Source organism: Melanerpes formicivorus, unplaced genomic scaffold, assembly GCF_026170545.1.
Source record: "Melanerpes formicivorus ecotype bairdi unplaced genomic scaffold, bMelFor1.0.p_v2 SCAF_33, whole genome shotgun sequence".
In the NCBI taxonomy this organism is placed as follows: domain Eukaryota; kingdom Metazoa; phylum Chordata; class Aves; order Piciformes; family Picidae; genus Melanerpes; species Melanerpes formicivorus.
Genome location: NW_027142385.1, coordinates 3,261,627 through 3,277,459, shown reverse-complemented (window position 1 = coordinate 3,277,459; position 15,833 = coordinate 3,261,627). Strand labels below are relative to the sequence as shown.

General features: G+C 52.7%; 3 protein-coding genes across 5 annotated transcripts in view; all 3 read right to left on the bottom strand.

Annotated features, from left to right (window-relative positions):
- Nucleotides 1-1,377: 1,377 nt before the first annotated feature.
- On the bottom strand, nt 1,378-6,634 carry LOC137449803 (alpha-1-acid glycoprotein-like). The gene is made up of 6 exons (XM_068155648.1): nt 6,392-6,634; nt 5,723-5,865; nt 5,001-5,074; nt 4,097-4,207; nt 2,922-3,019; nt 1,378-1,531 (listed from the first exon to the last, which is right to left on the bottom strand). Exons 1-6 carry the CDS (start codon nt 6,539-6,541, stop codon nt 1,430-1,432), a joined length of 678 nt encoding a protein of 225 aa, XP_068011749.1. The 5' UTR covers nt 6,542-6,634; the 3' UTR covers nt 1,378-1,429.
- A 1,103-nt stretch (nt 6,635-7,737) lies between these two features.
- LOC137449805 (alpha-1-acid glycoprotein-like) lies at nt 7,738-10,169 on the bottom strand. The gene is made up of 6 exons (XM_068155649.1): nt 10,036-10,169; nt 9,262-9,404; nt 8,962-9,032; nt 8,527-8,628; nt 8,199-8,299; nt 7,738-7,986 (listed from the first exon to the last, which is right to left on the bottom strand). Exons 1-6 carry the CDS (start codon nt 10,144-10,146, stop codon nt 7,924-7,926), a joined length of 591 nt encoding a protein of 196 aa, XP_068011750.1. The 5' UTR covers nt 10,147-10,169; the 3' UTR covers nt 7,738-7,923.
- A 2,128-nt stretch (nt 10,170-12,297) lies between these two features.
- The window catches only part of COL27A1 (collagen type XXVII alpha 1 chain), a 171,599-nt gene continuing 168,063 nt past the window's right edge, over nt 12,298-15,833 (bottom strand). For 2 of the 3 annotated variants that reach the window (XM_068155646.1, XM_068155645.1), the window contains 3 exons: nt 15,560-15,778; nt 14,568-14,690; nt 12,298-14,480 (listed from right to left, as the gene is read on the bottom strand). In XM_068155646.1, the coding sequence (XP_068011747.1) occupies nt 14,355-14,480; nt 14,568-14,690; nt 15,560-15,778 (468 nt within the window). In that variant the 3' untranslated portion in view covers nt 12,298-14,354. Of the gene's footprint in view, nt 14,691-15,559; nt 15,779-15,833 lie in introns of all 3 variants that reach the window. The other variant, XM_068155647.1, reaches the window with a different exon arrangement.

The window sequence follows — 15,833 nt, the reverse complement described above, 5'->3', positions numbered from 1 at the left end:
TGTGGTGAACAAAATTTGCTGTGGGGGCCAGACTGGGTTTGTTGGTTCCTTATGTCTCTTGACTGCAATTCAAGGCTCTTTATTCAGCTCTAAATCTGCTCATGGAGCCTGGGTCCTTGTAATCTGAGCTGCTTCTCTCCAGTGGTGTCAGCTGAGAGGCTTGTTAGAGCCCTGGACTGCAGTGCTCAAGGCGGCTGGCAGCATCCCCTCTCCTAGCCTTTAGCTGTCTCATTTCTCAAGGTGGGGATTATGTTTTGTGTCACAAAGTAATGAAGATGTGTCTGAAGCAAGGACTGGCCAGGTACCTGTGCCCTGAGACCAGGAGGGAATTGGCTGTGCTCAACCTCTCAAAATTCATTTTTGTTACAGGAATGGGGCCAAAGGCTCAGCACTGAAACACTGCCCAGGAAATGCTGCCATACAGGGACAGGGCACCCTGGTGCCACAGAGGGAGGAGCAGGGCTCTTGTCTTCACTCTGTTCCCTTCAGCTTCTCTATTTTTTTTCTGCCTTTTTAAGGAAGAAAGCTATTTTCAGTGTTTAATTACTAGGTTAGAGCTTGAGACTGAATTGCTCTCCAGAAATGGCAGCAAGAATAGTCTCTTTTTAAACTCCCCCTGCTGTGACAAACACAGTGACAGTGCTTTGCTGCCCTTGGGGCTGGGGGTGTGATGAGGGCTGGGTGAGGTGCCCCACAAGGTGAACTGGAGGCATTGAGAGCAACATCAGTCATGGCCCTTGAACCTTCTCACCTCTGGGGTGCCGAGCTGCTTGGGAAATGAGGAAATGTGACCTTCATCTCTGGAGAATTAAAAATCCAGCCTGGGTTGGGCTGGCTCTCCCTCCCTCTCTGGCAGGAAGATGATTTGTCATTGTCATCCTACCTTGTTGCAAACCTTGCTGTGGATGTACACTACTGAGGAGCTCCTGCCCTGGGTCCAAGTCTGGGCAGGACCACCTGCCCCAGCTGGGCTATGTGCAACAGTCAAGCTGGTGTCAGGAGGCCTGGCAGTTTCTAGCTAGGCACCCTCTTGGCTTGAAGAGAAGTTTCTAGCTCTCTGTATATTCGTTACTCACCAAATGCTTGGCACTCATTTAGAATAGTTAATGATTGCCCTCTTCTGGTTAGCCTCCGTCACGGCTCCACTTAAGCACTGCTGCCTTAGCAGAGCTCCTGCGAGCTCGGTGTGAGTCAGCGCTGAAAAACTTCCACGTGTCACCTTGTTTTGCAGCCCTTATTGCTTAAGCTTGACTCTTCCCAGCTCCTGGTTGAAATGCACACGGGGTGAACTGGTTGTTCCATTTATTTTTTTTTTGGAAGCCCCATTTCTAATCTCTCCTGCACCTCTGCTCTCCAACATCTTGGCAACAACAGGACTGCAGTTTGAACAAGACATTTATTGCCTTACAGGGGGTTGGCTGCCTCTGCTTCAGGGCTGGTGGGTACCTGGAGGAAGTGATGCTGTGATCACATCTGTGGGCTCCATGGGTGGGCTGTTTCCTTTTCCCATCTCTTTCACTTGACACAGCTCCTTCCAAAAGAACAATAACAGCATAAGTGAAACCAGCAGTGCACCAGGAGGAGAGAATTTACTGAGGGGACAAAGAGTTTTCCTTTTCATCTAACTGTAAGTCTAAGAGGGCCTAGAGAAGCCACAGGCTTCCTCATGCTGTCCCAGTCACAGATGCTGCTTGCCTGGATGTGGAGTGGTTGATGGTGCCATTTTCCATGTCTGTGCTGTAAGGATGAAACCAGATTTCTGGGGCAAAATCATGGTGTGCTGGGGGGTCAGGGAGTGAAGAAAAGGGGAGTCAAGCTTCCTGAGAAGTAAGTAAAAAGTTCATGCTGCCCAGGCACCCAGGAGTTCTGCTAATGCCTTGAGGTATGTGAGTCTTTGCTCTGGTGGTCTGTTCACATCCACCTCTTTCAACCTGATGACAAAGGTCCCCAAAATCTTTACTGCCTTTATTTAATTGGTTTCATTTTACCCCTCAGATGTGGTGTCCTGCCTTTTAGCTGGGCACAAAACCCTTCTCTGCTAACAGTGATCACACCAGAGCCTGTGTGGACAAACAGTTCTGGCTGGTTCCATCCATTTTGGCTTTCTCCAAACGCAATTTGTACTGCCATCCAATTTAGATGTGAGCCAGCTGTGCCCTGCCTCCCAGGTGATGCCCATTGCAAGAGAGGAGACCTGACCTGCTTGTTCCCCACCCTGAGGGTTTCCACCTGTGCCCCTGTTCCCAGTTCCTCCAAACTTGAACCTGGGGGGTTATAGTTTTAGAAGTCTCTTGAGGCATATCAGGGTCTACATCCAGTCTGGCAGCTCAGAGTGGGGTTTTGGGCACCACTGGAAAGTCAGTCTCCTGCCATGGATGAGTAGACAGCCAGGACAGGAATGGATGGACAGGACAGGGCAGAAAAAGGTAAGGTTTTTTTTTTTCACACCCACCCACACCCCACTTTGCAAAAGGAAGCCTCATCAAGCTGGCTTGGGATCTGGGTTGTGTGCAGGATAAGCCATCCTAAAACAGGGGTTAGGGCTAGGGCTGGTTAAAACTAAAGGAAAAGGTCTGTGGGAGTGGCTAGCATTGACTCTCTTTTGAGGTAGAATCAGGAATTCCAGGGGAAAAATCCCATGCTTTAGTTTCCCCCCCCCCGGCAGGGGAGGCAAACAGCTACCAAGTTTCCCCCCAGAGACGCTCAGGTGCAAGTATTTGCTTTGAGGAGACACACAACTGCCCGGGGCTGTTACTGAAATCCACCGTCGCTCGAAGCAAACTTGCGTTTATTTAGCCCCTAAATCATTTCGGACACCTCGAAAATCTTTCTGAGCCCCCAGTTTGGTGGCTGGAACTACAGCTTGGGATCTGCGAGCCCCTGCCTGAGGTGGGGCCACGGAGGCTCTGCCAGCCACCTACCGTGTTCCACGGCGCATAGACGATCTCCTCCTTGCTCAGCCCCAGGCACCGGGCGTGGTGCTCAAACTCTTCCCGGTGGGATGTGCTCAGGTTTCGGGCTGGAATAGGAGAAGCATTTACCAGGCATTAGATACGGAGCAGTAGCCTCGATGCAGCCCTTTGTGCTGTCCTTGCCCTCGCTGCCTCACTTCCCCAGGCTGCCACTAAACACTTGCTGTGGATGTGGTCCCTGCTGGGGGTTCCGTGCGTCCATGGGGAGCACACCTGAACAAAACCAGCACTGGGCACTGCTTTTTTTTTTTAAGCTCTCCCTGCAGTAAGCTCTGGTCCTGTCTGCTCTCAAGGGTTGTAGGATAATCTGATACTCTCGGGCGCTGGGAGGGACCAACCCTGAGTGTGGAGGCAGTTTCATAGTTTCATAGTTTCATTCAGGGTTGGAAGGGACCACAAGGATCATCTAGTTCCAACCCTCCTGCCATGGGCAGGGACACCCCACACTAGATCAGGCTGGACAGAGCCTCATCCAGCCTGCTCTTGAACACCTCCAGGGACAGGGCCTCGACCACCTCCCTTGACAACCCATTCCAGGGCTTCCCCACTCTCATGGGGAAGAACTTCCTCCTCACCTCCAGCCTGAATCTCCCCACCTCCAGCTTCATTCCATTCCCCCTAGTCCTGTCACTACCTGAGATCCAGTTTTCTATAGGTGCCTTCACACTCTCTTAGGAAATCGCACCTTGGAAGGGCAGTGGGAAACCTTATCAAGGTGTAAAATGCTGCTTCATGGGGTTGTGGGTAGATCTGATCAGCCTTGCCTGTGCTGGTATCACAGAGCCACGTGCTCTGTCCTGGGAGGTTAAGTACTGAAAGCTGATGGTTGGCTTGAAAGCCCTGAGATCTACACCGATGCCAACGCTGAGCTGTGTTTGCTTCCTGCTCTCGGAATATCTGTGGCGTAAGAGGTTTTGTCTTGAACTTGCTCTTTCTCCTCTGCCAAGAGACTGAAGTTTTAATGGGATTTGTAAATCCTCTGTGACTCCTGGAGTGGTGGTTCCAGGAAAAATGACTGGCTGCTGGCGAAATCAAGTTCCTGTGGGGCTTTAGCTGACAATTTTGTGTCTGTGCTTTGGTGCCTTGTGATAGCTTTATGATACTTCAGGATGGAGTTTGCATACCGTAGAGATACAGTCCCAAGTATGTCCTTTCCCTCTGCAGCTGGTACTGGATGAGTAAAACATCTTCAGAGCTGAGGTTCACCAGTGTCCCCACAGTTTGTTGGGTCTTGCCTTTGAGAAAACAGAGTCAGGGTTAGGAACAGCCACAGCATTCAGTATTTTCAGTGCTGCAGCAGTGATAAACCACGGCCTGGGGGTGAGCAATGGTTATATCCCCAGAATCCAGTCCTTAGCAGTGGGTGGGGAGAAATGTCCTGGCCTGGGGTGACTTCTCAGGCTCTTGGTTTATTTGAATTGTATTTCTTAAATGTGAAGGAGCCAGGCTTGGCCAGGTCCTGTCCTGTTGCCATGTGTTGTATGGTGTGGATTGATGATCTGACCAGCCCCAAAGCTTGGGGGGCTGCAAAAATAGGGAGAAACTGTCCCCTACTCATGGCAATGCTGTCTTGGCTGGGTCAGTGCCAGCTGTCTCTCAGAGGGTTTGCAACTCCTACCCCAAATAGTTCACCCCATTTCCTCAGTGAGGAGGAAACTCTTTGTAACGTGAGGCTTCATTAATCTGCTGAAACCTGCTGTGAATGTTCCCTTCCTTTCCCTGAAGCATTGTGAAACCACTTTGCAAACGTCTCCTACAAGGCTGGGAGCAGATTTGTTCCTTGTTCCTGGCATGGCTTTGCCTCCTAGGGTTTAGTGTGGTGTGATGGTGTGCTCAAAATCCCCAAGGTGTCCCCCCAGCCCTGGGGAGCCATTTAAGAGTCCATCAACACTTCAGACAGACAAAGCAACCTGGGAATAAAATGCATCAGATGGTGTAAAACATGGACATGGCCCTTTGTGTGCCTCAGCCAGCCCAAAAAATGGAGTGGCTGATACCCCCACGGCTGCACCTCTTGGTGCTACTCACTGTGCTTCACCAGCGTGGCGTTACCGGTGGAGATTTCAAAGTAGGTGGAGTTGTTGGTGAGACACTGGTCACCCCTGGAGAGAGAAGGAAAGGGGGGAGCTGGGAAATGACAGAAGAGACACCCACAGTGGGTGCAAAGCCCCAGACCTGGCCCTGGCGCTGCACAGCACATGTGCCCCTGGCCATGGGATAGGAGCACAGCTGTGCCAGCTCCTCTGCAGGGTTAACTGCTCTCACTGTCAGAGTGAAGGCATTTCTCCTGTGCATTTCTCTGACTTCCACCTGCAGCTTGTGGTCTTAGCCTTGCCTTTGCCCTGGTTGCTGGATAGCAAGGTGTTTTCCATACTGAAATACCTCAAACTGCTTACACTGGCACAGAGAAATTCATCCTCTTAAAGTCTGACCCTGGAGGGAGGGGAGGTGTGGAAACAGCTTTTGGTACCTGGCAGAGCCAGTGACCACAGCACAGGGATCTCTGGAAATGTCTTCTCCTTGCCTGCATCCTGCAGCTTCCACCCCTTCAGGGCTTGGTGTCTGTACCCTGCCTGCAAAACTTGGTTAAATCTGGGGGCTCTTGAAATGCATAAAAGGAGGGGTGAAGAAAGAGGGGCAAGAGAGGCTCATTTTGGGTAAAACCAGTATGAAACTGTGCTCCTGTCTGCAGGTGCTGCAGTAGCTGAGAGGAGATGGGCTGGGGCAGAGACTCCAGGGCTGCATCTTACACTGCGACGTGCTGGGTGATGAGCAGCTCCTGCCCCGCGGTGTGGGGCTCCACGTGGAGGTAGCCGTGGTCGATGAGCAGCATCTCCAGGACGTGCTGAGGGAACTCGGCAGCCCCGGCCACGTACAGCCACGTCCCCAGCAGCTGTGGGGAGAGAAAGGCAGGGTGGTGAGAGCTTCGGGGTGCGCAGGGTGGGCTTTCGGGAAGACATTTTCACCCTCCGCACAGCAAACCCGTTATTTTGGACCGCAGCAGCAACCCGAAACCTGCGCAAATGCCCGGGGAAAACAAAACAAAACAAAACAGTAAAGCAGCTGAAGGAAGGGATAGGGAACCGGTGCTGGTGCGGGCTGCGGGTGCCCCTGCGTGGTGCTGCTGGGTGAGGACAGCCCCGTGCTGCCCGGGGGAGTAGCACCGAAACCCACCCAGCCAACCCCCCGGCTGAGCGGTCACCTTGCTGAAGGACCACCAGAAAACGGTGGTAATTCGAGGTGTTTGGGAAAGCAAAGGGCTTCCCTTTTGCGGCAGGTGTGCTGTGGAGGGCACCGCAGCAGATGTGCCAGGGCGAGGAGGGAGGGTTCCCCCTTTCCCAAGGGACAGTGACGCTTGGCAGAGCCCCCCCCCCTCCCCCCAGTGCAGGAGTGGGGCAGCCCCCCCGGGGCTCTCCTACCGTCGATGCCGTGGTGTTGTCCCGGTGCGGGGCTCCGCAGGGGAAGGCGGCCGTGGACAGCAGCACCCCAAGAGTGAGCAGGACACTGACCGCGGCCGTGGCCGCCTGGAAGTGAGGGGCGAGCAAAGCCCTGGACAGACGGACGGACATGCTCGGCCTTCTGCTTCTGAGCCCTGCGAGGCGGGGACGTGCTGGGGGCTGTCGGCTCCGTGCAGGTGACGCAACCAGCGCCTTTTGGAGACGCTGCCCAGAGCCGCGTACCCAACCCCGGGCTTGGCGCTTCCCTGCCTGCGGAGCCTTGGTGTGGCTGGAGATGATGGAGATGAGGCACTTGCTGCACCTAAACCTAGAATCTGCCCTAAATTTGCCTATTTCGTTCCCAAGAGCAGCTGTTGTAGTTGCCTCTTAGTCTCCAAATGAGGCACTGTGCAGTCTCCCAACCCTGGTGCTGGCTGGGGTGCAGCTTCCCTCCCACCGTGGGGGAAGTCTGGGGGGCTTTGAAAAACCACCTTCTTCCTGGGCAGAAAGACCACCCTTCCTTGGCAAAGCAGGCCATAACAATGGGACTGAGGGGGCCCCAGGAGGTCACCATCTTGCTGGACATGTGTCCTGTAGTGGCTCCCCTTGACCTTCCTATCCTTCTCCCATCTCCATTGGGTAAGGCAGCACCTGCTCTTCTGGCTTTTTTTCTTTGTTTGCCCTTTCCTCCCTGGTAGCAGAGCACCTCTGAGGCCCTCACTTTGTCTCTGGGTGATAGTTTTCCCCACTCTCTCCTCCTTCTCTTGTTTGATACCTGTGGAAGGCATGATGTTACCCTGTGTCACCCTACCCTGCTGTGACCCCTACTTGAACCCCAGGTGCAGATGGAGCTCTGTGGGATTTGCTTGAAAATTCAGAGTGGGATGTTAGGATGCTGAAACCCCTTTGACTTGTTTGAGCTGTAGTGGGGGAGACCCAAAGGGGCTGGTGTGTTTGTGCATCCACCTGTGGGGTTTAGGCTCATGGGTGGCTGCTTCCATCTCTGTGCCCTGGGCCTGATCTAGTTAGAGGTGTCCCCTGCTCACTGCAGGGGGGTTGGACAAGAGGACCTTTGAGGGTCCCTTCCAAACCAATGCAATCTATTAGTCTGTGGAGGAAACCTGCTGGGTTGGGTGGCCAGGAGGGTCCTGTGGTGCTGCAGAGCTGGTGGGAGGAAGAAGCATTTCCATGCCTGCTGCCATACTTGGTCCTGGTTGGGTTTTGCCCAAGGCTTTTCATGCCTCTCAGTGGATTTAGAGATGCAGCATTGTGGGCAGGACAGGCAGGAGGGGCCCTGCCTGTCCCCCTGGTCTGGATGCAGCAGGAGGTTGTCACACAGAGGTTTATTTTGGGTCTGGGTGAGAACAGGGAAAGCAGACGATGCATCCGGGAGAGAGAAACAAAACCTCCACACAAAGTCCTGTGGCTGAGCTGAGTCCATCCAGGGCTGTAGACAGGGCTATCCCTGTGGAGGAGCTGGAGGAGGATGGAGTAGCTGACCCAGCCCAAGTTGGTTACCCCGCCTGAGACTCTGTGTCACCTTCATCTGTCTTCTCTCCAGGCAGGGGACAGGCATACTGCAGGAGACAGGGAGAGTGGCCATTGGTGCCCCATTGCCCCCAAACCATCTGAAGAGCCAGGGATGGCCAGGGTGTATGACTGGGGAGGAGAGAGGATGTGCAGAGGAGCAGCCATGGTGGGGAACCAATCTTCCCCCTGCCCCCAACCTCCATCCCAGCTGGTGCCAGCAGCTGGCCCAGGCTCTCCCACTCTGAGGAAGGGTTCAGACCTTTTCAGAAGTGAAGAACATCTCCTCATCAGTGAAGCCCAGGCAGTGCAGCTGGGCTCTGAACTCCTCCAGATGCTCCTTGCTCACATTGGGTGTTCGTGCTGGTAGAGAAACAGGGTGGTAAAAGGAGAAAGGGGGGGTGGGGAGGCTGGGCATTAGAGTTTTAGAGTGTGGGCTTCTCCTTGGTGGTCCCTGTAGTGTTGGTGGACAGGTCACTGCTTGTCCACCTCCATCTTTCCCCTCTCCATACCAGTGAAAAGAGTCATTTTGCTGTGAGGTCTGAGACTGATAGTGCCCATTGACGTGTCCCATGGCAGCATCCACTCACCTGAGAGGCTCAGACCTGGGAAGTTGCCATTGAAGTGGTTCAGGATCAGGAAGTCCTTGTCACTTTGGATAAGTTTGGCTATAGCAGTCACATTTTCATCGACTGGAAGACACAGGGAGGCCAAGACCCCATTAATGAGTGTCACACTATGCCAAGGTTTAGCTTGGGCAGAGCTGGAGGGGGCTTCTCATCCCCTTTACTCCAGAAGCCTCATCCCAGTGGGGACCAGCCTGGTCCCACAGTGCTGCCACACACCTATTGCATAGAGAAGAGCAAACTCCACCTTTCCTGCAACCCAGATGTGGTTTTAGGTGTAAAAGAGCCTAGTGCTGGGGTCTCAGGTTGCCAAATACTGAGGCCAGAAGCAGGAGAGTGTAAAGTGCAGCTGTGGTCATGTCCCCATCCCCACCCTGCTGTGCCCTGGATGGGTCTTACCGTGCATCAGAGTGGAGTTTTCCCGAAAGACCTGGATCTTGCTGCTGTTCCTCACCACACATGTCTCATTCCTGTGGGGCACAGAGGTCAGACAGGGCAAATAGCTCCCCCCACAGCTGCCCCAACTAAGCCAAAGGGATTCAGAACCCAAGCTGGGCCGCAAAGCTTAAATAAATTTGGCATAGCTGCTCTCCAGCCCCACATTGGTGAAGATGTCTCAGCCCAGAGGGTGGTACCGGCAGATGGAAATGCCTCTGGGGATGGGGGAGCTGGGGGAAGGGGCTGAATCCCCATCCTTACACTCTCATGATTTCCATGACGTTGACCTCGTCCTCATGGCTGCCAGGAAAGAGGGAAAAAGCTGCATATTTGATCACTTTGAGCTCCTCCAGGTGAGGTGGGTATTTGGAGGCACCGATGATGTAGATCCAGTCTCCCAGGAGCTACAGGGGGAAGTGGAGTGGGGAAGGGTTGGTGGGGGGCATGTTGGGGCACCATGTCAATAAAAGCAGATGATGTGGCCTGCTGTGAGCATCCCAAGTAGGTGACCACCTTGGGCAGGGTCCAGGCTGGGTCAGGGGCTCTTGGTATCGTCCCCTCCCAACTAAGGCAATGCTCCAGCTGCCAGCTTATTTCTGCAGCCATGTCCTTCCTGCCCTGTGCCTGGCTCTCATTGCTCTCCTCCCATTAAACATCCCCAGGGGACTAAATACTGTTTATACAGTGAAGGGTTTTGAGGATGGAGCCTTGTGACCCAAGTACCACCTTCTGAAGGACTTGGAGTGGCAAAGCACTGGAGATGGTGGTGCCCAACCTGGTTTGCACGGGGAGACGGAAGCAGGAATCCCCCTGAGGGTGCCTGCTCATGAGACCACGGGTGCCGCGCTGTAAGGGTCACCCCTTCCCCGTGCTCCTGTGGAGCAGGCTTGGGTTTTTAAGGAAAATAAGCATGGACAGGCAGCGAGCCAAGCACTGAGCTGCCAGCTGGGTTCACAGCCTCTTCCTGGCCCCATAGCAGCTGGGGATGCTGATAGCAAAGGAGAGAACAGGGCCCTCGCTGAGGGCAGGGCTTACCCTGGGGACGGTGCCACTGTCGAAGGTGACTGGGACCAGCGGGGTGCAAGTGGGGAGCTCGGTGGTGAGGGCGAGTGGCAGCCCCAGGAGGAGGGTGAGGGAAGCCAGCATCTCCTGGCCGGCTGAGGAGAGGCTCCTGCTCTGACAGGGTGCAGCTCAGCTCCATCCCTTATATACAGCTGCCTGCAAAGCTGGATGTCCCCAGCCCTGATGTGCTTGTTCAGCAGCTGGGCTGTTTGCTCAGGCATGAAGCAATAGCAGGTAGGGGAAATTAAAGTTGCAACAGCTTGGATTTCTCCAGCAGGAAGGCTGAAACAAACCCAGCCCACGTTTCACCAGCATGGCCTTTTGTTCTCAGAAATTGCAATTAATTTTGTGGCTGCCTGGCAAAGAGCTCAGCCAGCTCCAGGTGTGTTTGGAGGCCTCAAGGGAACCAAATGGCACCTGGATGTGGCTTTCCTCCACAGGGCAAATAAATCCCCACGGTGACAGTTGGGTGTTGGCAGCTCACTGGCAGGTCTGTGAGGGCTTTGGGTCCTTGCTCCTGGCCAGCTCGTGCAGCTGCTGCTGGGCTTCATGGAGTTTCTTCGGGGGGGAGTGGGATGGGCATGGTGTGGATGCTGCTTGGGATGGGGCTCTGCAGGTTGCTGTGCACAGCAGGACTGGGGTCCTTACAAGCTAAGATTCCTTGGCACAGCAGAGACATGGACCTGTTGGAGCAAGTCCAGAGGAGGTCACAAAGCTGATCAAAGGGCTGGAAGCCCTCTGCTGTGAGGGTGGGCTGAGAGAGTTGGAGCTGCTCGGCCTGGAGCAGAGAAGGCTCTGGGGAGGCCTTCTGGTGGTCTTCCAATACTAAAGAGGGTGTCCATAAGAAAGATGGGGACAGCAGGGCATGTTGTGACAGTCCAGGGGGTGATGGTTTGAAGCTAAAAGAGGGAGATTTAGACTTTTAAAAAAATATATTTTAAGACTTTTAAACAAATATATTTTTTATATATATATGTGTGTTTAATTTTAGTTTGTGGTTTGTTTGTTTTTTACACTGAGGATGGTGAGATCCTGGTCCAGACTGCCCCGAGAGGTGGTGGATTCTCCATTGCTGGAACCATTCCAGGTCAGGTTGTATGGGGCTCTGAGCAACCTGCTCTAGCTGCAGGTGTCCCTGCTGACTGCAGGGGGCTTGGACTAGATGAGAGGTCCCTTCCCACCCAAACCAGTCCATGACAAGCTGCACCATTTAAAACCAAAACCCACCACCCACCATCTGCTTCCTCTCCCCAGTGATGCCGCTGTGCTACCCTGGTGCCTGAGCTATCCTTAAGCCCTGAAATTTGGGGGCTTTGCCCCTTCCAGCTGAGCTCCCTGTTGTGTCTTGTCTCAATCCATCTTTGCAGTCTTAAAGTGGCCTTTGGTTTGTGGGTGCTGACAGTGTTCATAGCTGATTATCTTAAGTAATCAAAAAGAATTGGCAGGAACTTGTTTAATGAGTCCTGGCTGGGAGGGGTGGGTACTCCACTGACCTTCTGTCTCCTCCAGCTCTGTCCTTTGGCCGGTCCAGCTGCCCAGGGCACTGCCGGGAAGGGGAGCAGTGTGGTGAGCAAACAGTGCCCAGCCCCTTCCCGCACTGCCTGGTGCAACCTGGCACCAGCCAAGGCAGCTCCTGTGGCTTGACCTGATGAGGTGTGTGGAGGTCACTCCTGTGTCCCCCTTCCTTGCTCAAGCCCATGGGAGCTTTGCTGTTGTCTCTCATATGTGAGAGGGGCAGCCACGAGGGTTGAGGCTGAGGCTAGTCTGGGGCCAGGAGACCTCCTAAGCAAGGAGAGGTTTGGTTTCATCTTTCAGCTTGAAGCAAGTGAGAGGTGATTTGGGCTTCAGCAATGACAAAGGCAGCTCAGCCCTGTTATTTTTAACTTGCAATTGTTTTTATTCTTGCTCCCTGGCATTGTCTCAGGATGGGGACATGGATGAGGAAGGGGCTGGTGGCAGTGGTGGGGTGATGTACAGTGGGGAGTCACCACTGGGATCTCAGCCTCGTCACGCAGTTAGCATCAGGCTGAGGGTTGGACAGGTCGCGCTGTGACTGGCAACAAAGGGTGGGTGGTCTTGGGGTGGGAGCTGGGCTTCCCAGGTCACTTGGGGGGGGGGGGGTGTCTCTGGGCTATCACACCAACCTCCTCATCCTTGAGCAATGGAGTATTTTCTCTCTTGCCTTCTTAGTTTCCCATGAAGCAGCAAAAAAAAATTATACCAGGCCTGTTTCATTGCCTCAGTTTTAAATATTTATTTAAAGTCCCAAAACAAAACAAAACAAAACCAAGAAATGAAAAAGGAAGGCAAAAAAAAAAAATAGGCAGGGGAAAAAAAAAAGGTTAAAAAGGAAAGGAAAAAATGAACTTTATTGAGAACTATTGGTAACTCCAGCCTTGAGAAACACAAAACTGATGGTGAGAAAGGGAACAAACCCAGGAGAGTGTGCAGGGGCAGGCAGCAAGCAGGTGATGGAGGTTTTGGCTTGGGGGGGTGGGGTGTGCCAGGGTGTGCTGCCCTGGGTGGGGGTGAGGTATTTACTGAGCAGAGGCAGGGCTGCATGGAGGGATGGAGGGTGAGGTATTTGGGACAGACCTTGTTAACCTTTGCTGATGGTCGTTAGGAACCAACCAGCAGGCAGTAGTAAAAAGCAAAGGAAAAATAAAAAGGCTACACAAAGAGAGAGAGACTCACAGATAATTATTTCCTTTTTTTGTGTGTTGTTGTTGTTGTTTTCTTCAAAAAAATAAAATCCATAGTCCATATGAGACATGAAAACTCCAAACAGGCACTGAAGCGTTTCTGATACAGTACAGCTCGGATTACATCAATATTATTCCTTATATAGAATCCAAGATTAGCAGAAGTACCCTCTTTAAAAAAACAAACAAACAAACAAACAAACAAAAATCCTCCAAATTTACATACAGAGACTAAATTTCTACAAAACTTAACAAAACCAAACCCCTCCAAGCCTGGCCGGGGTCTGAAAGAAGGGACCATCCTGTCAGTCTCGACGGAAGGGGCCAGGCAGAAGGGGGTGGCGGAGCTGGGTTTAAATACGAGCTTAGCCCAGGGAGCCGCCAGCAGGGACGCGTGGCCAGCGCGACCCCAGCTAAGTGTTACACGGCAAGCTGACTCGAAAAAATAGCTCTCTCTGAGGCTCAGTGCTTCCAGCTGAGCTGTATCCCTCACTCCCCTCCCAAAGCAGTGAAGTGCTGATTAGCAACGACAACGGCAACGGGCAGTTGCTTTTCAAACACCCCGCAGGTGGCTCGGGACGCGGGTGGGGTTGTTGCGCGCCCTCGACATCGGCGGTGAATAAAGGATCCCTTTAAAGGTGGCTGTTCCTCTGACTTAGCTGAGCGTGACCTCCTCTCTTCCCAGAGAGATGGTCCTGGGGGCTTTGCTGTTGCTTTGATTTTTCTTCTTTTCCTTAATTTTGTTTCTTTTGTTTGGGTCTGTGGCGAGACACTGTAGCACCTTCACAACCTTAAATAAAGTCCTATATATATAATAATACCGTTTGTTAAGAGCACCAGAGATTTCACAGTGAGAGGTAGAAACAAATCAGCCGAGCCCATCCTCTCTCTCTCTCTCTCTCTCTATTTTAGCACCAATCTCTTCCCCTCTCCTCCTTCCATTCCCCTCAGGACTCTCCCCTACCCCACCACTACACATGAGAAGGGACATTGATTAAGCTCACCCACGGAAGGAGGAACTTAGTTGTGTTTCTTCCTGGTTTTTGTTTTGTGGTTTTTTTTTTTCCCCCTCCTTCCCTTTTTAATTTTTTTTTCTTTTTTTTTTTTTTTTTTCCTTAAAAATCTTTTGCTTTAAATAATATAATATATATATATATATTTTTTGTTTTGTTTGTTTGTTTCTTCTCATATTGCACATCAAAATGCTTCCGGTACACAGAGCAGCCAGATCCAACTTGCAGCTCCACCTGGGAGACTTGATGCAGCACGTGGCCATCCAGAAGGCAACAAGCTCTGAGAGGGAAGCTCTATTCCTTTAATTGCTTTTGCATGGAAAGAACATTTGGTCACCCAGGAACCAGGTAAAGACAAAATGGGGAGCAGGGGAGGGGGGGTGTGTGGAAGAAAAAAAACCCCAACCAACCTCCCCCCCCCCCCCCCCCCCCCCGCACGTTGCTTGAGGTTTCTCTCAATGATTTCTTTGGTCATGGCAAAGCTTTGTGTGTGGAACCGCTGCAACGTTAGTCCCCTGATCCCTTTTGCGTTCCTCACGTCCCGATACCTGCTTCCCCCACCTCCTTGTTAGTCCTTTCAACAGTCTGCTGAGTTCAGTAGATCACTGAGAGTAGTTCTCTGAGACCTGGAGCCAAAGGCTAGAGCAAGAGTTGACCCAGAAGATACAGCCCAGCTGTCCTTGCTGCAGAGAGGTGGGAGAGCCTGTGAGAAGACATAGGCCAAACTCGGGGTCAAAGCCTTGGAGCCCGGTTTCAATGGCTTTGTTCAAAGGAAGCACACGGGGCCGACCTCGAGGTGATATTGCTTTCCTGGCTCGGATGGGGGGAGGTTGTAGATGTTGACAATTGGCAGCTGCTGAGGGTCCTGTGTCCGAAATGAAAAGAGAGTCCGATGCCAGCGTCCGTCCTTGATCTGCGCAGGGAGGAGGGACAGAGAAGAGGCTGTTTAGCAGGGTGAATCCTGCTAGGAAGGAACGTGCTTCATGAGCCCTGCCTGAGACAAGAGGCTGCCTTGGGGCTGAGCAGGGCTGCAGTGAGGCTAAGAAGGCATTTTAGGGAACCCTTTATCCAGGTCAGACTGATGGAAACCAGGCTTGGAATGGTATCACCCAAGACAAGCTGCTGAAGCAGTGAGCCCAGACTGGACACAGGGCTGCCAACTCCACAGGGCATTGGGCAGGAGCCACGGCAGTGCCTTTGGGTGGCAATTCTCCTTTCTGCCTTCTAGCTGCTGCCACACTTGACACTGAACTTTGGAATCTTTTGCTTTCTGTTTGAAGGCCATGGAATCATAGAATGCATCAGGTTGGATGGGACCCTCAAAGGTCATCTTGTCCAACCTCCCTGCACTCAGCAGGGACATCTCCAACTAGATCAGGTTGTTCAGGACCCCATTAAGTTTGATCTTGAATGTCTTCAGGGATGGGGCCTCCACCCTATCCCTGGGTAACTTGTTCCAGTATTTCACAACCCTCATTGTAAAGAATTCCCTCCCATGTCCAACCTAAATCTCCCCTGCTCCAGTTTCAAACCAATGCCCCTTGTCCTATCACCACAGGCTCTTCTAAACAGTCCCTCCTCAGCATTCCTGTAGGTCCCCTTCAGACAGTGCAATGCAGCTGCATAGTGGGAACTGCTATAGCACCCTGGACTAGAAAATGAAAGTGGTGAGCAGGTAAATCAGAATAAGAAGCACAGGTATAACTTGAGCCTTGTCCTGTGCCCTGGGTGGGTTCAGCCTGACATTTCTCTTCTTCTCTCCCCTCTTTTGCAGCAAAATACCTTGCAATCATCAGCTGCCACTTCAGGCCTGAGCTGCCCATCTGCCTCGAACATCTGCCCGTTCCAGGCCTTGAAGCGCAGGGCTTTGTCTGAGGGCTTCTCAGCTGAGCCCTCCCTCCAGACAGAGGTGTTCAGGCAGTGGATGGTGATGTGCTGCACCACCTCCGAGCTCAGGAGCCGCAGGAAGTTCATCTGGACTCTGCCGACGTCAAAATCCAGCTGTGAAGGTGACAGAGGTGTTAGATGTACCGCTGTTGGGGGGACTGGAGGGAGG